General features: G+C 44.5%; 1 protein-coding gene and 1 pseudogene across 2 annotated transcripts; one reads left to right on the top strand and one right to left on the bottom strand.

Moving 5' to 3' along the window:
- Positions 1 to 220: 220 nt before the first annotated feature.
- Positions 221 to 4,034, top strand: AP5S1 (adaptor related protein complex 5 subunit sigma 1). 2 transcript variants are annotated; one of them, XM_024743319.1, is made up of 3 exons: positions 221 to 347; positions 1,422 to 1,610; positions 2,909 to 4,034. In XM_024743319.1, exons 2-3 carry the CDS (start codon positions 1,438 to 1,440, stop codon positions 3,333 to 3,335), a joined length of 600 nt encoding a protein of 199 aa, XP_024599087.1. In that variant the 5' UTR covers positions 221 to 347; positions 1,422 to 1,437; the 3' UTR covers positions 3,336 to 4,034. The 2 variants fall into 2 exon arrangements, with proteins under 2 accessions (XP_024599087.1, XP_024599088.1); XM_024743320.1 differs by lacking the exon at positions 221 to 347 and adding an exon at positions 532 to 592.
- Positions 4,035 to 17,596: 13,562 nt separating this feature from the next.
- On the bottom strand, positions 17,597 to 20,463 carry LOC112398464 (protein transport protein Sec61 subunit alpha pseudogene; annotated as a pseudogene).
- Positions 20,464 to 22,951: the final 2,488 nt, after the last annotated feature.

Here is a 22,951-nt window from a genome sequence, read left to right as displayed (position 1 = left end):
GCGCCCCCTCGTGGCTTCCAGGGGAAGTGGCCTGGGGCTCGACTGGTCTAGGGCTTCGAGTGGAAACCCCGCGTACCCAGCCAGTGAGTGACCAGCGTGGGCCGCGCCGTGAACCCGGAGCAAGGGGTTTTTGGTCCGACGGTGAAAGTCGCCTAAGCCCGAGGTCCAGGTGTCGGAAGGCCACCCACGCCTCGAATCCAGAGCACAGCTCGGGATGTGAGGCCCCGCCTCCCCTGAGCGCGTCACTCTCGCGCGCGCACCCGGTACTGGCTTGCGCAACCGCCATATCTCCTCTTTAGCCGAGTGAAGTGGCTTGTTAGTAGAAGTCCGTGTGCACGGAAGAAAAGGTGAGTGTCTCGCCTCGAGGACAGCGGCCCGGGGTTGCAGGGCACACTCAGTCCAGGGTGCCCCCTCCTTAGGCTTGGCTAGCTGGGGCAAGCAACTACAGTCCCCCAGAGGCACAGCGCCACAGGGTTGCGCGAAGTAGTGACGTAAAATGTCTTGGCAGCTACCATTTCTCTGTGGGGGGCGGGGGGGGAGGCGGTGGCGAAGGCTGATGACGGCTCTGATTGAGGGTAGAGGGTCGCGGGAGGTCAGTCGAGGTCTCCGAGCTACGGGTTTCAAAGCGCTGTCGCGAACCTTCCTGTTTAACCAGTTTAAACTCACGATCTATTTACCCTTAGCTACAGATATCTGCTTACCGTCTATCCGCTGCCTTTCACCCCCGGGGTGGTCACTGAGCCAAACACCATTATTATTACTATTTCTTGATCTTTATTTTGGCGTGATCTCAAGCTTACGGAAAATTTCAAGACTGTTCTTATAAAGAACTCCTGTATACTTTATTTTCCAATTAAGTTAGTTGCAGATATGATGCCCCTTTACCTCTATATTTATAGGTACTTCAGTGTGTATTTTCTAAAAACAAGGACATTCTCCTACATTCAAAATCAGGTAACATCGATCAAGGCTATAATCTAACCTGTAATCCGTACTTAAATGCTTCCAGTTGTCCTAGTAATGCCCTATGTTGAAACTACCTTTTTCTCTGCCAGGGCTCCTATCTAGTATTGCAGGATGCATTCGACTGTCTTTTCTCTTTGGCCTCCTTCAGTCTGGAGCAGCTCCCCAGTGTTCCTTGACTCTGATGACTGACATTTTTCAAGATTCCTGGCCGGTTGTTTGTAGATTTGGCTTTGGGGTTGTCTAAGATATCTTAGCTGCTAGACTCTTTTGGACAGAGTTGGTGCTGACCACATTCAGAGGCTGGGCGTGTGTCTTGGGTGACTGAGGAGGACCAGCGACCAGCCACACCAGCCTCCAGACACACTCCCAGGCCTAGCTAGGCCAGATCCTTTCTGTGGTTGCCTCCCCTCTGGGGTTTTGCACTCATCTCACTGAGGTCTCTGGCTTTCCTGTAGCATCCATCCCAGAGCCATGGTCCATGCCTTCCTCATCCACACCTTGCGGGCCACGAAGGCTGAAGAGGGCCTTTGCCGAGTGCTCTACTCCTGCTTCTTTGGTACCGAGAATTCACCCAATGACGCACAGCCACATGGTGCTGAGAGGGACAGGCTTCTTCGAAAGGAGCAGATTTTGGCCGTGGCCAGGTAACACAGTCCAGCCCATTGAATACACACTGATTATGATAGGTTTTCTGGGGGGCACAGAGAAACAGGAGGACTAAGAAGCAGAGAGAAAGTTTTAGAGTAGTGCTTTCAAAGAGTCTTCCACAGTTGTCACAAGTATTCTATGAAAAAGGGTTAAAGACACAATAATGCTATTATCATCATCATTTATTATAGTTAGCATTTATGGTAATTTTTTTTGTAGTTAGCATTTATTGACCTGTATGTACTAAGCATTTTATGTTCTGAGCATTTCGTATATATGAACTCATTTTATCTTTGAAACAGTCTTTTGAGGTAGGTGCATTATACCCACCTTACAGATGAGTAAACTGAGCTACAGAGAGTTAAAGAAATTTAACCTGTCTAAGGTTATGCATCTAGAAAGTGAAAGAGTTGGGATTTGAGTGTAAGCAGTACAAATTAAATATGCTTTGCAGTGCAGGACTTTTCAGGGCCCTTAGTGTTCCTTTAAGCTTTATGAATCTCTAAGGAGGAGAGAGAATGTGGTTTATGGGAATCTGCGCCAAGAGCCTCCCAAAAGCCCAGGATCCACAGGGTACAGTTGGGAAACACTGTTCTAGATGGGATGGCTGACCTTGGACCTTCCCCTCCCAGACCCAGTCTGAACCAGCAGGTACGAGAACCTCCTGGCCCCTCTGTGTTTTGGGTGGGGGGATTAATACTCTGGGGCAACCCTGGGCCAGCCCCTTGTTTATCTCTTTGTTCTGCTGGGCTTCCTCCCCCTTATGTGGCACAGAAAACCAAACGTGTCTTTAAGAGCAGCCGGTACATGGCCCAGATTGGAAGGTGATTCATGAGAGATAAGAGAGTAATTTCAAAAGCTGGATGTCCAAGTGCAAGGTTTTTCTTTTTTTTATGGAGAGGGCTGCAGGATGGGGTGAGGGTGGAGAGGTTGGACAGCCTGGGTTGGACATAGCTTTTACTCCGCTTCTCATCTCTTGTTGAGATGTTGAGGAGGCCTCTGTGAAGCAGGTAGGGGCAGGATCTTCATCCCCTGGTACCTTTTCCCAGCCCAAGGAGCTGTGTTCAGAACCTGCCTTCTCTTGGCCACATGGAGTGAAATGGTTCAGGGCCTGGAGGCTGGAGCCTGGATTCCCATCTGGGCTTATGCTCCCTGCTCTGTGGCCCTGGGCAGGTCACTTCACTTAGTCTTTCTGGGGCTCAGTTTCTGCATCTAGTTATGGGGATAATGGCAGCTCCCAGCTCCAGGGGGGGTCCTGAGGGTGACAGGTCAGTGACCCACCTATTCTCTACAGGCAGGTGGAGTCCATGTGCCAGCTGCAGCTGCAGGCATGCGGCCGGCCTGCTGTGGACCTGCAGCCCCAGTCCTCAGATGACCTAGTGCACCTGCGTGAGTCCCCATGTGGGGCCTTCCGCCTGACGGCAGGGGACCCTTTCCAGGAGCCTCGGACAGTGGTGTGGCTAGGCGTGCTCTCATTAGGCTTCGCCCTGGTGCTGAATGCCCACGAGAACCTGCTGCTGGCAGAGGGCACGCTTCGACTGCTGGCCCGCCTTCTCCTTGAGCACCTCCGGCTGCTGGTCCCCACTGCCAGCCTCCTGCTGCGGGCTGACTACATCGAGGGCATCCTCACCCGCTTCCTGCCCCATGGTCAGCTGCTCTTCCTCAATGACCAGTTTGTCCAGGGTCTGGAGAAAGAATTCAGTGCTGCCTGGCCCCGCTGACCCCTCAATGGGATGGGACTCCCTAAGAGGGCAAGGAGGGAGGATGGGGATGGACGGATATACAGCCAGGTAAAATTTGGCATCTGCCTCCTTCCCAGCCTCCTCCCAGCTCTGGTGTGCTGCCACACCCAGGACAAATGGATGGAACAAGCTGGCAGAAAAGGGGGCTGGGGAGAGGGTAGAGAGGAGGAATCACAGAGCTTCCTATGCCTGGAGTGACCTCGTGACTTATTCAAACTGCTGCAGCAGGCCAGCCCCACTTGTCCTTGACCCCACTGTCTCCCATCCCTGCCAGCCAGCCCCAAACAGTCCACCAGCCACTAGTGCTGGGGCAGTAAGGAACGGCTGCTTGGAACTCAGCCCACTTTCTTCCAAACCCATAGTCATCGCGGTGCAAAAGCAGTCTCTGAGATTTCGAGGGTCAGGGAACTGGCTTCTGCCTTTGCACCTACTTAGGCGCCATCATCAAGGATTTTGTTGGCGAGGGCCTGCTCAGTGTCCAGCCCCACCACAGTTCACAAAGGTGTGAGTTGTTCAGCAGAGAGGCTCCATAGCTCCTTTTGGCCCCAGCCCATGCCCACTGGCAGCCATGAGATAATCATGGGCTTACTTTACTTTGCAGGGAGAGAGGGTGGTGGTGGGTGAGAGAGGTCTGATGTTGTCCTTCTCAGTTTGAATTAAAAGCACTGAGTGTGTGATTTCATCCTCTGTTTCTGTGAGTTTGATTAATTCACGTCTTTTCCTGTGCCACTCTGAGCTGGGTGTCTGAGCCTTCGTGGTCAAGTATGTCTCCAAGAGACTTCTTGGGAGGTTCTCCACCTCTTGTCCCCCTCATCACTTCTGTCTCCTTAAATACCTCCTTCGGATGGTAGCACTTGCTTCCTCTACCAAAATGTGGTGGGTTGGTGTGGATCCCTGAGAAGCAGAGCCTGAGACAAGGATTAGGTACAAGCAGTTTATGTTGGAGGTGATCCCAGAAAGCACTGGAAGGGGTGGCAGACCATACAGGTGTGTTATCAAGGGTAGGTAGGGAGCTAAGTGCACTAAGTGCCCCTGGGGGCCAGTACACAGCAGTCACCTCTGAATGACCTCACCTGAGGGGTGAAGGACTGTGGGTGTTTGTCTGGAACCCCCTTCCGTCTGATTGTGAGTTGGTCCCAAGGCAAATTCCCTGGCTCTTTCTGCCCCCACAAAAAGCCCTTGGGCCTGCCATGGTCAGGCCCAAAAGGTTATGGATGGGGCACCCAACTGCTGTTCGGGAGTCTTTACTCAGTAGCTCCTAGTGATGGTTTAAAATGATTCAGTTGGGTAAAACCTCAGTTATATCTATTTTCACGATCTACTTGTGACCTGTGAGGTATGGCTTTCTTGCATGGGCAGAACAGGCCTCCTCCTAGGTGGTCAGTGTGCAGGTGTGGGCCTGGTCTCATGTTTGCCAAGTATTAGTTGCCCTTCGGCACCCAGGAAGAACCCACCCACACTCACTTTGGAGGCAGCATCTGTGATTGGAGTTTTGCCCTTCCAATTCTGCAGTGAAGGCTATCAGCCATGCCATGCCTTCCGTCACCACCATCACTACTAGGACAAGGCCACCTTCTCCATCCTAGGGTGCCACAAATCACCCTCTGACCTTGAAGCACTAAAGGGACCTCAGTCTGTATTTGTGGCAAGCTGTGCCACTGGAAATGTCCCAGAGGCCCCCAGTGGGACACCCCTGCCCTGTAAAGTCTGCTTTCTTGGCCTGCTACTCCCCTCACTCCAGGCTGGTGGTCCTTGCCGAGTGGCTGTATTCTCACAAGAACAGGCCCCTCTGACTTTGGTTGAAGGGCTCAAGCTTGGGTGGTCTGAAACCTTTCTGCCTATTTTTCAAACTGAACTTGAGGAAGAGGGTGAGACCCTATTCCCCTAGAAGCTGTGGGAAATTGGGGTTAGGTGAGGCTTGTGGTGAGGCTTGAGGTGAGGCTACTTCCTCCCATCAAGTAGAGGAAACTGATACACAGAGAATGGCAGAGAGTGAGATCCTTCCCTGAGGCCACTGAGCCCCTGGTTTCCGTGGTTCCAGATGCCCAGTTAGTACCTGGGTTTCTTTAATCGAGTTTGCCCAGTGCCCTTTCTTTATATTCCCACTTTTGCCCCAGTACCTCTGAGCCGGGTTTCCACCACAACTTCTTATGCTTGCTTCACTTTCATCGAGCCTGCCTTGGCCCTGACACTCTGCTAGGTGCTATGCATGGTATAAGATGACTTGCTAGGATTTTGATTGGGAATGCATTGAATAGATTAAGATGAAGTTGGGAAGAACTGACATCTTGACAATATTGAGTCTTCTATCCATGAACAGGGAATATCTCACCACTTATTTAGTTCTTTGATTCTTTCATCATAGTTTTGTAGTTTTCCTTAAGGAGATCTTGTACACATTTTGTTAGATTTATATCTAAGTATTTCATTTTTGGGGGTGTTAATAGTAATGTTTTTTTTTTTTTGCGGTACGCGGGCCTCTCACCATTGTGGCCTCTCCCGTTGCAGAGCACAGGCTCTGGATGCGCAGGCTCAGTGGCCATGGCTCACAGGCCCAGCCGCTCTGCAGCATGTGGGATCTTCCCAGACCAGGGCACAAACCCGTGTCCCCTGCATCGGCAGGCAGACTCTCAACCACTGCGCCACCAGGGAAGCCCAGTAATGTATTTTTTTTTTAATTTTTAAAAATTTTTATTTATTTTTGGCTGTGTTGGGTCTTCGTTGCTTCATGCGGGCTTTCTCTAGTTGCACTGAGTGGGGCTACTCTTCGTTGAGGTGCACGGGCTTCTCATTGTGGTGGCTTCTCTTGTTGCGGAGCACGGGCTCTAGGCGTGCGGGCTTCAGTAGTTGTGGCTCGCGGGCTCTAGAGCACAGGCTCAGTAGTTGTGGCACCCGGGCATAGTTGCTCCGAGGCATGTGGGATCTTCCTGGACCAGGGCTTGAACATATGTCCCCTGCATTGGCAGGCGGATTCTTATCCACTGCGCCACCAGGGAAACCCAGTAATGTATTTTTTATTAGTATTGATGTATAGTTGATTTACAATGTTGCATTAGTTTCTGGTGTATAGCAAAGTGGTTCGTTTATACATATATATACATATTCGTTTCCATTATGGCTTATTACAGGATATTGAGTATAGTTCCCTGTGCTATACAGTAGGACCTTGCTGTTTATCTATTTTATTTATAGTTGTTTGTACCTACTAATCTCAGAGTCCTAATTTATCCCTTCCCCACCCCCTCTTCCCCTTGGCAACCACAAGTCTGTTCTCTATGTCTATGAGTCTATTTCTGTTTTGTAAGTAAGTTCATTTGTGTCATATTTTAGATGCCACATATAAGTGATATCATATAGTACTTGTCTTTCTCTTTGTGACTTACTTCACCTAGTATGATAATCTCTAGGTCCGTCCATGTTGCTGCAAATGGCATTATTTCCTTCTTTTTTATGGCTGAGTAGTGTTCCATTGTATGTATATATACCACATCTTCTTTATCCATTCATTTGTTGATAGACATTTAGGTTGCGTCTGTGTCTTGGCTATTATAAATAGTGCTGCTGGGGACTTCCCTGGTGGTGCAGTGGTTAAGAATCTGCCTGCCCATGCAGGGGACATGGGTTCGAGCCCTGGTCCAGGAAGGTCCCACATGACGCGGAGCAAGTAAGCCTGTGTTCCACAACTACTGAGCCTGCGCTCTAGAGCCTGTGAGCCACAACTACTGAAGCCTGTGTGCCTAGAGCCTGTGCTCTGCAACAAGAGAAGTCACCGCAGTGAGAAGCACGTGTACTGCAAGGAAGAGTAGCCCCTGCTCTCTGCAACTAGAGAAAGCCCGCACGCAGCAACGAAGACCCAGTGCAGCCAAAAATAAACAAAAATTTAAAATAAATAAATAAATAAATCAGTAGTGCTGCTATGAACGTTGGGGTGCATGTATCTTTTCAGATTACAGTTTTCTCTTTTCCGGATATATGCCCAGGAGTGGGATTGCTGTATCATATGGCAACTCTGTTTTTAGTATTTGAGGAACCTCCATACTGTTTTCCATAGTGGCTGCAATGGTAATATATTTTTAATTTCAAATTCCATGTCTTCATTGTTGATATAGAGGAAAGGGAATGATTTTTGCATATTAACCTTATATCCTACAACTTTGCTATGATTGTTTATTAGTTCCAAGAGTTTTTTTGTTGATTCTTTCAGATTTTCTGCATAGACAGTCATGTCATCTGCTAACAGATATGGTTTTATTTCTTCCTTCCCAATTTACTTACCTTTTCTTTCTTTTTTTTTTTTTTTTGATCTTATTGCATTAATTAGGACTTCCAGTACAATTTGAAAAGGAGTGGTGAGACGAGACATCCTTGCTTTTTTGCTGATCTTAGTGGGAAAGCTTCTAGTTTCTCACCATTGAAATATGATGTTTCCTGTAGGTTTTTGTAGATGTTCTTTATCAGGTTGAGGAAGTTCCCCTCTATTTCTAGTTTGCTGAGCGTTTTTATTATGAATGGATGTTGGATTTTGTAAAATACTTTTCCTGTATCTATTGGTATGATCATGTGATTTTTCTTCCTCAGTCTGTTGATGTGATGCCATTAATTAATTTTCAGATGTTGAGCCAGCCTTGCATACCTGGGATAAATCCCACTTGGTCATGGTGTATAATTCTTTACATATTGTTGGATTTTATTTTCTAATATTTTGTTGAGGGCTTTTGCATCTGTGTTCATGAGTGATATTGGTCTGCAGTTTCCCTGTATACCTTTGTCTGGTTTTGGTATTATGGTAATGCTGGCCTCATGGAATGAGGAAGTATTTCCTCTGCTTCTATATCTTCAGGAAAAGATTTTAGCAAATTGGTATATTTTCTTCCCTAAATGTTTGGCAGACTACCAGTGAATCCATTTGGGCCAGCCTTGAATTTTTATTTATTTTAAAATTTATTTATTTATTTAAATCAATTTTTATTGGTGTATAGTTGCTTTACAATGTTGTTAATTTCTACTTGAATTTTTTAAATGTTTATTGTTTTAATTAAATTTCGTTTTCTAAACAGGTAACATGGTTTAGAAATCAAAATGATAAAAATGTTTTTACTGAAAAACTTGGTCCTGCCTCTGTCCTCATCTACCCTGTTTCCCCCTCTGCCCTAATGTATAATAGCCTTCTAGGTTTCCTACATATCTTTCTATCTCTCTTTATACAAATATAAGCAAATACGTACTTTTTTTGGCTGCGTTGGGTCTTTGTTGCTGCGCATGGGCTTTCTCTAGTTGCGGCAAGCAGGGGCTACTCTTCTCTGCAGTGCGCGGGCTTCTCATTGCGGTGGCTTTTCTTGTTGCGGAGCATGGGCTCTAGGTGCGTGGGCTTCAGTAGTTGTGGCACATGGCTCTCAGTAGTTACAGCGCACGGGCTTAGTTGCTCCATGGCACGTGTGATCTTCCCAGATGAGGGCGCAAACGCGTGTCCCCTGCATTGGCACGCGGATTCTTAACCACTGTGCCACCAGGGAAGTCCCGTACGTGTATTTTTATTCTACTTCCTGCTTGCACGGTTTTCTTACACAATAGATTGCCTACTATATATAGGATTCTGCACTTGTTTGTTTCATTTAACAATGTACCTTGGAGATCTTTTTATAGCAGTACATAGTATTATTATTCTTTCTTTATTCTTATCCATTGTGTGGATATATTGTAGTTCATTTAGCAAACTAAAAATTACTGTGAAACAGTTCACATTAAAAAAGTGCTTAGAATTATAAAATGAGCATCTAAGTGTTAATCATTCAACTTTTAAAAAATAAATAAATTTATTTATTTATTTTTGGCTGCATTGGGATCTTCGTTGCTGCACGCGGGTTTTCTCTACTTGCGGCTAGCGGGGGCTACTCTTCGTTGCGGTGTGCAGGCTTCTCATTGTGGTGGCTTCTCTTGTTGCGGAGCAGGGCTCTAGGCGTGCAGGCTTCAGTAGTTGTGGCGTGCAGGCTCAGTAGTTGTGGCTGGCGGGCTTTAGAACGCAGGCTCAGTGGTTGTGGCACATGGGCTTAGTTGCTCTGTGGCATGTGGGATCTTCCCAGACCAGGGCTGGAACCCGCGTCCCCTGCATTGGCAGACGGATTCTTTTTTTTGTTTTTATAAATGTATTTTGTTTCTTTATTTTTGGCTGTGTTGGGTCTTTGTTGCTGTGTGTGGGCTTTCTCTAGTTGTGGTGAGTGGGGGCTACTCTTCCTTGCATTGCGCAGGCTTCTCATTGAGGTGGCTTCTCTTGCTGCGGAGCATAGGCTCTAGACATGCGGGCTTCAGTAGTTGTGGCACGCGGGCTTCAGTAGTAGTGGCTCGCAGGCTGTAGAGCGCAGGCTCACGGGCTTAGTTGCTCCGCAGCATGTGGGATCTTCCCGGACCAGGGCTCGAACCCATGTCCCTGCATTGGCAGGCGGATTCTTAACCACTGTGCCACCAGGGAAGTCTAACTCATTAATCTGTGCTTTTATTTTCATTAAGTCCTTCCTTCTGCTTTTATTTGGTTTATCTATAACTCTTTAAGGGTGCTTATTAATTCTTCTATTTTCAGTCTTTTTTACAAAATTGGTATTAGCGGACTTCTCCTGGCAGTCCAGTGATTAAGATTCAGTACTTCCACTGCAGGGGGTGCAGGTTCGATCCATGGTGGGGGAACTAGGATCCCACATGCTGTGCAGAGTGGCCAAAAGAAAAGAAAAATTGGTATTAGTGTTTAAGTTATGAATTTTCCTCTGACTGCTGCTTTAGCTGTATCCTACAGGGGTTCTGACATTTAGTATTTTCACTGTTGATATTTTCTAGAAAATCTACTTTCTTTTTTTTTTTTTTCGGTACGTGGGCCTCTCACTGTTGTGGCCTCTCCTGTTGTGGAGCACAGGCTCCGGACGTGCAGACTCAGCAGCCATGGCTCACGGGCCCAGCTGCTCCGTGGCATGTGGGATCTTCCCGGACTGGGGCACGAACCCGTGTCCCCTGCATTGGCAGGCGGACTCTCCACCACTGTGCCATCAGGGAAGCCCCATTTTTTTTTTCTTCCTCTCTGATTCCCTATTTTTGTACAATTTCCTAAGAACAATATTCCTGAGTTCTTATATGTTAAAAAACATTTTTTTTGGAGCCTTTATACTTGCTCTTTTTGCCTGGGTGCCCCAAAGATTCTTTGTTTTCTAGTAATATTACTAGACTATATATTTTAGTATATTGTTTTTTTCAAATGTATATTGAAATCCTTTTTTATTTTAGAAACATTTTCCTGAATTCTATTTTTAAATAGCTATTGTATTTCATTGTTTTTGTTCCTTTCAGGTATGCCAGTTATGCACTACTTGGCTCTCCTTTGCCTGTCATCCATAGCTTTCTTTTTTCCCCCATAATCCCCTGAACATGGCAGATCCCAGGAAGCAGGAAAAGAAAAAGCATGCCCTGAAGATGAATCTTGTATTTCAGTGAGATAGGAACTGCATCACAATGGCACCCCTGGACTCAGTTTAGCTTAACATAGGAGAGAGCCTGCAGGCTATGAAGTTCATGAGGTTCACCCATGTGATTCAGATCTCTGCCTTCTGGGTGGTTTGAGGTCTTCCACCCCTGTGGAGCTGGCCCATCCTTCAGTATTCCAATACCAGTTGCTTGAGTCCTCATCCTGCCTGAAGTGGGATACTCGGTACTGCCCCAGCACATCATATGTCTCCTGGCCATCACTTGTTCTCATCTTCTGATTTTGCGGCATTGTCCTTCTCACTTGGGTCTCAGTGCATGTGGCTCCTCCCTTCTCTCTGCCCTGATGTGTCTGCTAAGAATACATGCTCTTTTATATTGTGTCTCTTGTTTTCTACATTATACTTAACACTTGGCACATAGCAGGCCCCCAAAGAATCAGGTATCTGGGTATAGCAGACTTTTACTAAAGTTTAGGGGGATAGAGGAGAGTTACAGAATCACAGAGCAAAAAACTTAAGATTGATTGTTAGACACTTGTGTTCCCTCAGTCTCTTGACCATTCCCCCCAAGGGGGTCTTCTCACTCCTAGTTCCCCCTGGTCCTTGGCTTCCCATCAACTTCCAGGTTGCTCCCTTCTGCTTTATTATTATTATTTCTTTTTTACTAAAAACTGTTTTTCCTTCTTCTTCTTTTTTTTTTTTTTTTTTTTGCAGTACGCGGACCTCTCACTGCTGTGGCCTCTCCCGTTGCGGAGCACAGGCTCCGGACATGCAGGCTCAGTAGTCATGGCTCACGGGCCCAGCCGCTCCACAGCATGCGGGATCTTCCCGGACCAGGGCATGAACCCGCGTCCCCTGCATCAGCAGGCGGACCCTCAACCACTGCGCCACCAGGGAAGCCCTCCTTCTTCTTTTTATTGTGAAATATACATAACATAAAATTGACCATTGTAACCATTTTTAAATGTATAATTTAGTGGCATTAAGTACACTTTTACATTATTGTATCTTTTTTTTTTTTTTTTTTACTGCACTGCGTGCCATGCAGGATCTTAGTTCCTTGACCAGGAACTGAACCTGCACCCCCTGCAGTGGAAGCGCGGGGTCTTAACGACTGGACTGTCAGGGAAGATCCTGTACTAATTTTTAATAGCTTTCTTCACCCCACCCCCATTATATGTGTTTATTTGTGTGTTTTATAGTTTAATGTTTCTTTTTCCCATCAGATTATAATCTCCAAGAGGGTTTATATTGTCTCTTGTTTTCTACATTATACTTAACACCTTGGCACATAGCAGGCCAGGTGAATGAATGAATTCATATTGAATGAATGAATGCATGAATGAATAGGTGGTTTATAGAAGCCCCTTGGGGCCAAGGATTCTGCAACATCACCAAGTAACAACTTTTTCTTTCTCCTGGGAAGCAGATAGAAACAATAGACTGTGTTATCTCTCAAGGTAGGTACTGCCCAGGATCACAAGTCCCTTTCCCAGGTGATAAGCTGCTTGTTGCAGCAAAGGAAACATCATGTAGCATCTGCAAGTTTCCTGCTGCAAGGCCCTCTGTGTTCAGAAGTTATGAGTTACACTGGCTTGCTTTCACATTTCTATTAATGAATAAGAATGATCTTTCCCCTCAGTGTTCTGAAAGAGGTTAGAATTATGATTGGCTGTTACTACAGGCCTATGATTTCTGCCCCTAGGAAATGTGAGTAAAAAAGTGGTCAGAACTCCTGCTCTTTCTGAAAGTCACCTGGAGACGGCTTTATCCATCCTAGTTATACAAGCCACACAAGCTTGAGGGCCCAGAAGCCTTTGGACCAGCAGAGATTCCACCTTCAGCTAGAGCTGGGAGCAGAGCATTTACTATCTGGGCATTGTTTGTAATTGATACTTAATCAGAAGCAAAAGGACATTAAAACCCTTTGATAGGTCTCTGGCTCATGTGGCCCTGTAATATCCATGTGATAAAAACAAAGTAAGGGGCTTCCCTGGTGGCACAGTTAAGAATCTGCCTGCCAGTGCAGGGGACGTGGGTTCAAGCCCTAGTCCGGGAAGATCCCACATACCTCAGAGCAACTAAGCCCATGTGCCACAACTATGGAGCCTGCGCTCTAGAGCCCACGAGCCACAGCTCCTGAAGCCTGCGCGTCTAGAGCCCACGTTCCGTAACAAGAGAAGCCACTGCAATGAGAAGCCCGTGCAGCACAACGAAGAGTAGCCCCCACTCGCCACAACTAGAGAAAGCCCGCGCTCAGCAACGAAGACCCAACGCAGCCAAAAATAAATGATAATTAAAAAAAAAAATCTTAAAAAACAAAAAACAGGGCTTCCCTGATGGCGCAGTGGTTGAGAGTCCGCCTGCTGATGCACGGGACACAGGTTCATGCCCCGGTCCGGGAAGATCCCACATGCCACGGAGCGGCTGGACCCGTGAACCATGGCCGCTGAGCCTGCGCGTCCAGAGCCTGTGAGAGGCCCGCGTACCGCAAAAAACAAAAAATCAAAAAGTAAGTCCTGGGCAAGAGGAGCCTTCTCTGATCCGGAGAGGTCCTAAGGTAGGTGGTCGATAACAAAATGATCAGTAAAAATAACTTTCCTATGTCCATGAATAATGAGTTAGTACATATAATGAAAGACAAGATCTCATTCAGGATAAAGACAAAAATACAAAATACCTAGGATCCGACATAATTAGAAATACATTGTGTCTATACAAAGAAGATCTATGAAATCTACTGAGATGCTAAAACCAGTCAGTGAAAGATTGATGAGGAACAGGACTTTTATGTAGCCTTTCAGTGAATTAGTTATTAGTTACAAATGAGGAAATAGTAAATCTATCGTGGAGAAACTGGAGGGCACCCAGTTTATCAAGTGATCGAAGTGAACATCCCCAGTAATGGGACAAATGGACATCCTGTGCCTCCTGATGTGCAGGAAGGACACAGTGAGAGGCCTGCGTACTGCAAAAAAAAAAGTTTAACTTGAATCTGATCAGGAGGATGAAACCAAACAAACCCAAATAGAGGAAAATTCTGACCTGCAGTCTTTAAAAATACCAAGGCAGTGAAAGGCCGAGGAACTGCTTCAGATTAAAGGAGATCAAAAAACATGACAACTCAAAGCAATGGGTGATCAAAGTTGGATACTGAATCAGGAAAAAATTGTTATTGTCTGGGCATTATTGGGACAATGATGGGACTTGGAAGCCACAGACTTTCAAGGGATTCATGGATAGAATTCATGGGATTCTGCAATTCAGATGGGGAAAAAAATGCATCTTTTTCACTAATTACTATCTGAAATTAAGTTTTAATTGTTCTTTGTTCTACTTTATTATATAAAATGTATGAAATGCTGCTGAGACTTTGTAGTGTATTGTGAAGTACCTGCATGGTTTAAACTGATTGCATTTTCAATAATAGTGTTTTCTCTCCCCTCTGTGTTGGTGCATAAAGGTCTTTCTGTTGGTAGGATTCCGTATTTACCCAACATTACACATATTTAAAGTGTACAATTTGATGAGATTTGACGTATGTATATACTCATGAAACAGTCACCACAATCAAGATAATCAACACATCTGTCACCTCTCCCCTAAAGTGTGCCTTTTGTAATTTCCTCCCTTTTAAAATGTTGGCTACAAGTGACAATGCTATTAGCAGGATCTGATACTTGGTCACCAAAAGAAATTTTGGGTGTTTTAGTATCATTATAGAATTGATGCAGATACCTCAGATTATCATCTTTGCATGACACTATTTACATATTTATTTACTGAAACATTTGTTTAATACTTTAATGTATTTCAGTATTGGGTTTTGTTTTGTTTTGTTTCTTTGTAACCCTATGTATCTTTAAATGCCTTTAAAAACATTGTTCTGGCCTACGGACTTTACCAGACAGCCCAAGGAGTCACTGGCCCAAACCAAGTTAAGTGCTCATGTTCGAAAGAAACAGAACAGCCCCATGTGTGAGACCCTCATGTTCTGGCCTGTAGGGCTCTTCCACAGGCCAGTCCCCATATGGCCCTTTCAGAAACAAGCCAACCAGTGGATGTGTGCAGAACTTCCTTCATGCTTTTTATTGCCTCACTCTTAATGTGAACAAAGTTCACCAGACATTTGGGGAAAGCCTACAACATAAAAGAGAAACTAAATAAACAGCAAGAAATGGTTTCAGAGGAAAACCATGCAGGGAACATAAAAGATTTTTTTTTTTTAAGAAGGCTTTCTAATTGCTCTCTTTAGTAATTAGCTTCAGAAAGATATCACATCCATAAAGCAAAACCAGGAAGAACAGATAACAAGAATGAGTTCTCAATGTTATTCCTTACATTAAAAATTAATTAGAAGATTTAGAAAATAAAGTTAAGGAACCTAAGAAACAGGATAAAATAAAGGGACAGAAAAGGGAAGGTACAGGGAATCTTGTTGCTTTGCCCAAAAAAAGGATCCGAGTACTTGGGATTTGCTAGCTAGTTCCAGAAGTGGGAGGCATGGTGGGGGCTGTGGACTAGTGTGGTAGATTACCCTGACTTTTCAACCCACCGTTTAATCACACCCTTGCAGTGTGAATTTACCTCACCTTCTGGATGAGGTGGAGTCTATTTCCACTCCCCTTGAATCTGGACTAGCCTTGTGACTTGCTTTGGTCAATAGAATGTGGCAGAAATGATGTACCATTTGGAGCCTAGGCCTAAAGAGCATTTTGCTCTTTCATGGAAACCTGCCCAGCCATCATGAAAACAAGCCTAGGCTGGCCTGCTGGCGGATGAGAGACCACATGGGCAGAGATGATCCATCTCAGCTGAGCCCATCCTAGGCCAGTCAGTTCCCAACAGAATTGGCAACTGACTTCAAAGTCATGAGTGAGCTCAGATAAGATGAGAACTACCTAGCTAAGCCCAGCCCCAAATCACCAACCCACAGAATTGTGAGCTAAATAAGTGGTTGCTATTTTAGTCTGTTACATGTTGGGGTAGCTTTTTTTTTTTTTTTTAATTTATTTTAGGCTGTGTTGGGTCTTCATTGCTGCGCACAGGCTTTCTCTAGTTGTGGCTCACGGGCTGTAGAGCGCAGGCTCAGCAGTCGTGGCATACGGGCCCAGCTGCTCCGCGGCATGTGGGATCTTCCTGGACCAGGGCTTGAACCCGTGTCCCCTGCATTAGCAGGCGAATTCTTAACCACTGTGCCACCACGGAAGTCCCTGGGGTAGCTTTTTTACTCAGCAAAAGCCAACTGATGCAACTGGCTCCCTCTGCCTCCTTCTGGAGTGTTTTCCTATGTTGGACAGAGGCTAGAAAGTAAGAAACTGCATTTCCCAGATTTTTTTTTTTCGGCCACGCTGTGCAGCATGTGGGATCTTAGTTCCCCGACCAGGGATCGAACTCGTGCCCCCTGCATTGGGAGTGTGGAGTCTTAACCACTGAATCGCCAGGGAAGTCCCTCCTGGATTCTTTTGCAGCTAGAGTTATGAGTATTAAGGTCTGACAATTAGATGCCCCACCAGAGATTGGGGGTGGGGGGCAGAGGCCATCTTCCTGCTGTCACTTATGCTGACAGCAAGGACACAGAGATGCAAGGTCTAGAGCCAGTCTCAGCCGGACTTAGCATATTCCTGCATCAACCAGATGTTGAGACAGAGCCATGTGGAGCTGAGGGTGGCAGCAGTGGCCTCCTCAGTTCTGACCACGGTTATGGTAATGTGCTGTTGAACTCAGTTACTCCAGTGGCAGCCTTCTGACTCCTGCTTCTCCATTCCCCCTCACCATTTTGCACCAACTAATTCCCTGTATGAAATTCCTTCCTGTGAAAAAACTGACTCTGTCAAGTGTTAGTGAAGAAGAGGACTGTGCTGGAGAACCTGGATCCATCGATATACTTGCTGGTGGTAGTATAAAGTGGTGCAACCACTTTGGAGAATTGGTTGGAAGCTTCTAATAAAGCTAAACATACCCTACCCTCTTGTTCACCAATTTTTAAATGTGTGCATAACTCCACAAAAAGACTTATATGTGAATGTTCATAGCAGCTTTATTCCTAATAGCCTAAACCCCGAAAAGGCTGAATATTCCACTAAAAGTAGAATAAATAAACAAATTGTGATATATTCATATAATGGGATACTGCTCAGCAATGAAAGAGAAATTCCTGACACACGGAACAACATAGATGGATGTCAACAATGTTGTGTAAAAGATGCCAGAGACAAAACAGTATGTATTATATGATTCCATTTATATTAAATTCAAGATCAGGCAAAACTAAACAATGATGATGGAATCAGAATAGTGAGTGAGGATGGAGACTGAAAAAGGAGTACAAGGGAACTTTCTGGGGAGATGGAAATATCCTAGATCTTGATCTAGGAGCTGGTTACACAGGTATTTACTTGGATAAAAAGTAATCAATTTTCACAGTTAAAATGGATGTATTTCACGAAATGTAAATCATGCTTCAAGAAACAAAAACGTTTTGTGCACATAATACCTACAGTGATTTCTGTTTTCTGCACTGAGCTCCAGATCCTGGGGGAGGGGCCCTAGGAAAAGAGACAGCAAGAGGGCCTGAAAGCAAGTCAGGCACCAATAAGTGTGGCAGGAAGCTGGGGTCTTGGAGGGATGTGGCCAGGGAATGGCCTTCTGCGTTGGGGGAGGTGTGTGAATTTTAGGAACTCCAATATCTAACTTTGAAGGCATGTCCTACCCATGCACTCATTTCCCTGTTTTTCCCCAAACTGCAAGTAAATGTCTGTTGCCAAGCAACTTATGTCAGTAGTTCTCAGAAAGGAAGGGCAGGATGGCAGCCCCTGAGTGGCAGGTGTTGAGTAACACAATGTCCTGAGGTTGGTGAGGCCACACTGACCATAGGGGGCTGGATAGCCCCAGAGGCGCTGGCTGCAGCAGGGATCGGACCCATGAGCTGATACAGACCAAGTCCCTTCCTCCTCCTGAGACCCCTGAAAGGTAAGGTGGACTCATACCAGACCAGACCCTTTTATGTCCTTCCCATGTGGCTGGGCGAGGCAAGGGTGATTCCAGGAAGCCAGAGGACTCAGATCCGGCACTGTAGAAGAGAAAATACTAGAAGAAAAGACACCAAAGTGTTACCAGTAGTTTTTTCTGGGTGGTGGATTATAAGTATGAATTTTGGTTTTCTTTCTCAAACATTTCTGTTTTTCCCCATACTAACTTTATAAGCATGTATTAACTTTTCATAATAAAGTTGACAGTGTGAAAAAATAAAATAGTTTAAAGAATAACAATTTAAAAACTTATTACTTGAAATGAGGTTGTAAAGGCAGGGATTATATTTTGTTTTTCAGTTTGGAGAGTCCCCTGAAGGAACTTAGACATTTGAACATGTACATTTTTGGGGCCCTCTGGCACTATCTTTGGGCCTGACTTTGGTCTCTGGGGGGAAACATGAGCTGGTGGTTGCTGAGTCATAGCATGTGAGCCACAGCCTTCCTTGGAGCACTGGTCTGGAGACATGGGCCACCTGCCTGGGGATGAACTTTACTGGTGAGGGGGCCTCCTAGGACCTCAATAGAGCGGGGGGCGACCTGTGGTATAGATCACTCTCTGGACTTGCCTTTCCCCTAATAAATGCACAATGATCAATAAATTTTATTCATGAAATAGGGTGGGATGCAGTCAACAGTGAAAGATAATATAAATAGCTGGATAGAGTCAAAAGATGATTTTTAAATTTCACTTAAAAATTTTCATTTTCAAATAATTTCAGACTTACGAAACAGTTGCAAAAATAATACAAATGTTTACATCTTACGTAACCACAGTACAATGACCAAAACCAGAAAATTAACCGTAATAGAATATTAACTAATCCAAAGGCCTTAGTAAGAGTTCATCATTTGTCCCACTGATGTCCTTTTTCAGTTTCAGGATCCAACCCAGAATCCCACATTGCTTTTAGTTGTTATGTTTCTTTATTCTCCTTTAATCTGGAGCAGTTCCTCAGTCTTTCCTTGTCTTTCATGTCCTTCACATTTTTGGAGAGTTATTCTATAGATCAGTGCTGTCCAATACAACTTTAAAAAAACTGGCCAATAGAACTTTCTGTGATGATAGAAATACTCTATATCTATGCTGTCCAATATGATAGTCATTAGCCACATGAAAATAGCATTTGAAATGTGGCTAGTGGGGATGAGGAACTGAATTTTACTTTTTTTTTTTTTACATCTTTATTGGAGTATAATTGCTTTACAATGGTGTGTTAGTTTCTGCTTTATAACAAATGAATTTTACATTTTATTTAATTTTAATTAAAATAGCTATATGTGGCAAGTGGCTACGGTATTGTGTAGGACAGCTGTTGAATGTTCCTTATTTTGGGTTTCCTCAGATTATGAGTTTTAGCAAGAATACCATAGATGTGATGTTGTGCCCTCCTTTGGTTCCCTGAAAAAGGTGGCAGGAAACTACCTAGACCTGGATTTTTATTGTGGCAAAATATACATAATGTAAAATTTACCATTTCAACCAGTTTTAATTGTAAAGTTCTGTGGCATTAAGTACATTTACATTGTGCATTCATCACCATCATCCATTCCAGAACTTTTTCCTCTTCCCCAGCTGAAACTCTCTACCCATTAGACCCTAACTCTCCATTCTCCATTGCCTCAAGTCCCTGGCAATCACCATTCTACTTTCTACTCTGTGAATTTGACTACTCTAGATCCCTTATGTAAGTGGAGTCATACAGTTGTCCTTTTGTGACTGGCTTATTTCACTTAGTATAATGCTGTCAAAGTTCATCCATGTTATAGCATATGTTAGAATTTTCATCCTTTTTAAGGCTAAATAATATTCCATTGTATGTATATACTATATTTTGTTCTATCCATTCATCCATCAATAGACATTTGGGTTGCTTCTCCCTTGTGGCTATTGTGAATAATGCTGCTATCCTGGGGGCCAGTAAGTGAAAGAGAGCTATGACTGCACCCTCAAACTCGGTACCTCTGCCAGTGTTAATGGTAGTAGGACTAACGGCCTTCCAGACAATGGTTTCACAGATGTTGGTGGCAATAAAGAGGGAAATCCGAGACCCCAAGCTGTAACCCTTCTGTAGCAGCTCATCTTACAGCAGCACAGTCAAACCAGCAACAAACAACTGAATGATGATAAGGAGACAGATTCCAGAACCCATGTCAGCGGAATCCCCGTACATGCCCGTCATGACATACACAATGGCTTGCCCAATGGTAATGATCATACCAAATAGTTTCTGGGCTCCATTGAATAGGGCTCTATCTTTGGGTGTATCTCCAACTCTGGGCTCTATCTTTGGGTGTATCTTCAACTTCAATGATTTTGGCTCCAGCTAACAACTGCATAATCAAACCAGATGTTACAACTGGGGAGATACCCAATTCCATTAACATTCCTCTGTGGGATGCAAGAATAACTCTCATCCAGTAGAAAGGATCTGCAGAATCTGATGACATGATTCCAAATAGTGGTATCTGACAACATACTAAGAAGAGGAAGAGAGTTATAGCAGTCCGTAGTACCTTCTCTCCAAACTTGATTTTCCTTTCATGTTTCTGAATTTCTGGTAGAACTGCACAGAAAGGTTTGATAACTTCTAAAAATTTGATGCCCATGGTGGCGGCTAGGGCAGCCGGGCTGGGCCCTGATACCTCGGCGCGGCCTTTGCTCGGGTCCCGCGGCTCGGGCCTCGGGGCCCACTCCCAACACACTCCGGCCTGCCCCGCCTATTTTTACTTTTTTGAGGAACTGCCGTACTGTTTTGCATAGCAGCTGCACCATTTCACATTCCCACCCGAAATGTATAAAGGTTCCAATTTCTCCATATCCTTGCTGACACCTCATTTTGTTTGTTTCTTCTATAATAGCTGGTTGATATTTGCTGTAGACTGACTGTTTTTGTCTGCTCCACGCCCCCTTTCATATATTGAAAACTAATCCCCAATGTGACGGTATTTGGAGGTGGGGTCTTTGGAAGGTGATTAGATCATAAGGGTGAAGCCCTCATGAATAGAATTAGTGCTTTTTTTTTGTGGAATTTTATTTATTTTTTTATACAGCATGTTCTTATTAGTCATCCATTTTATACACATCAGTGTATAGATGTCAATCCCAATCTCCCAGTTCATCACACCACCCCTTCCCCACCCCCACACTGCTTTCCCCCCATGGTGTCCATACGTTTGTTCTCTACATCTGTGTCTCAATTTCTGCCCTGCAAACCAGTTCACCTGTACCATTTTCTAGGTTCCACATATATGCGTTAATATATGATATTTGTTTTTCTTTCTGACTTACTTCACTCTGTATGACAGTCTCTAGATCCATCCACGTCTCTACAAATGACCCAATTTCCTTCCTTTTTATGGCTGAGTAATATTCCACTGTGTATATGTACCACATCTTCTTTATCCAGTCATCTGTCAATGGGCATTTAGGTTGCTTCCATGACATGGCTATTGTAAATAATGCTGCAGTGAACATTGGGGTGCATGTGTCTTTTTGCATTATGGTTTTCTATGGGTATATGCCCAGTAGTGGGATTGCTGGGTCATATGGTAATTCTATTTTTAGTTTTTTAAGGAACCTCCATACTGTTCTCCATAGTGGCTGTATCAATTTACATTCCCACCAACAGTGCAAAAGGGTTCCCTTTTCTCCACACCCTCTCCAGCATTTGCTGTTTGTAGATTTTCGGATGATGCCCATTCTAACCGGTGTGAGGTGATACCTCAGTGCAGTTTTAATTTGCATCTCTCTAATAATTAGTGAGGTTGATCAGCTTTTCATGTGCTTCTTGCCCATCTGTATGTCTTCTTTGGAGAAATGTCTATTTAGATCTTCTGCCCATTTTTGGATTGGGTTGTTTATTGAAGTCAGGGAGTCTGATTCCTCCAGCTCTGCTTTTTTCCCTCAAGGCTGCTTTGGCTATTCGGGGTCTTTCGTGTCTCCATACAAAGTTTAAGATTTTTTTGTTCTAGTTCTGTAAAAAATGCCATTGGTAATTTGATAGGGATTGCATTGAATCTTTAGATTGCTTTGGGTAATGTAGTCATTTTCACAATATTGATTCTTCCAATCCAGGAACATGGTATATCTCTCCATCTGTTGGTATCATCTTTAATTTCTTTCATCAGTGTCTTATAGTTTTCTGCATACAGGTCTTTTGTCTCCCTAGGTAGGTTTATTCTAGGTATTTTATTCTTTTTATTGCAATGGTAAATGGGAGTGTTTCCTTAATTTCTCTTTCAGAATTTTCATCATTAGTATATAGAAATGCAAGAGATTTCTGTGCATTAATTTTGTGTCCTGCAACTTTACCAAATTCATTGATTAGCTCTAGTAGTTTTCTGGTGGCATCTTTAGGATTCTCTATGTATAGTATCATGTCATCTGCAAACAGTGACAGTTTTACTTCTTCTTTTCCAATTTGTATTCCTTTTATTTCTTTTTCTTCTCTGATTGCCATGGCTAGGACTTCCAAAACTATGTTGAATAATAGTGGTGAGAGTGGACATCCTTGCCTTGTTCTTGATGTTAGAGGAAATGCTTACAGTTTTTCACCATTGAGAATGATGTTTGCTGTGGGTTTGTCATATACAGACTTCATTATGTTGAGGTAGTTTCCCTCTATGCCCACTTTCTGGAGAGTTTTTATCATAAATGGGTGTTGAATTTTGTCAAAAGTTTTTTCTGCATCTATTGAGATGATCATATGGTTTTTCTCCTTATTTTTGACTGCACTGGGTCTTCATTGCTGTGCGTGGACATTCTCTAGTTGCGGCGAGTGGGGGCTACTTTTCCTTGCAGTGCGTGGGCTTCTCACTGTGGTGGCTTCTCTTGTTGCGGAGCACGGGCTCTAGGCGCGTGGGCTTCAGTTGTGGTGGCACGTGGGCTCAGTAGTTGTGGCTTGCAGGCTTAGTTCCTCCACGGCATGTAGGATCTTCCCAGACCAGGGCTCGAACCCATGTCCCCTGCATTGGCAGGTGGATTCTTTTTTCTAAACATCTTTATTGGAGTGTAGTTGCTTTACAATGGTGTGTTAGTTTCTGCTGTATAACAAAGTGAATCAGCTATACATATACATATATCCCCATATCTCCTCCC

Source organism: Neophocaena asiaeorientalis, unplaced genomic scaffold (assembly GCF_003031525.2).
Source record: "Neophocaena asiaeorientalis asiaeorientalis breed wild unplaced genomic scaffold, Neophocaena_asiaeorientalis_V1.1 scaffold82, whole genome shotgun sequence".
NCBI classification, from domain to species: domain Eukaryota; kingdom Metazoa; phylum Chordata; class Mammalia; order Artiodactyla; family Phocoenidae; genus Neophocaena; species Neophocaena asiaeorientalis.
This window is presented reverse-complemented; position numbering and strand designations above follow the sequence as displayed.

What these genes read in the sequence shown, in the direction of transcription:
- AP5S1 (XM_024743319.1), top strand. Translation starts at nt 1,438, where the DNA reads ATGGTCCATGCCTTCCTCATCCACACCTTGCGGGCCACGAAGGCTGAA. An exon ending in CAGATTTTGGCCGTGGCCAG is followed by an intron (nt 1,611 to 2,908) that starts GTAACACAGTCC and finishes TATTCTCTACAG; the next exon opens with GCAGGTGGAGTCCATGTGCC.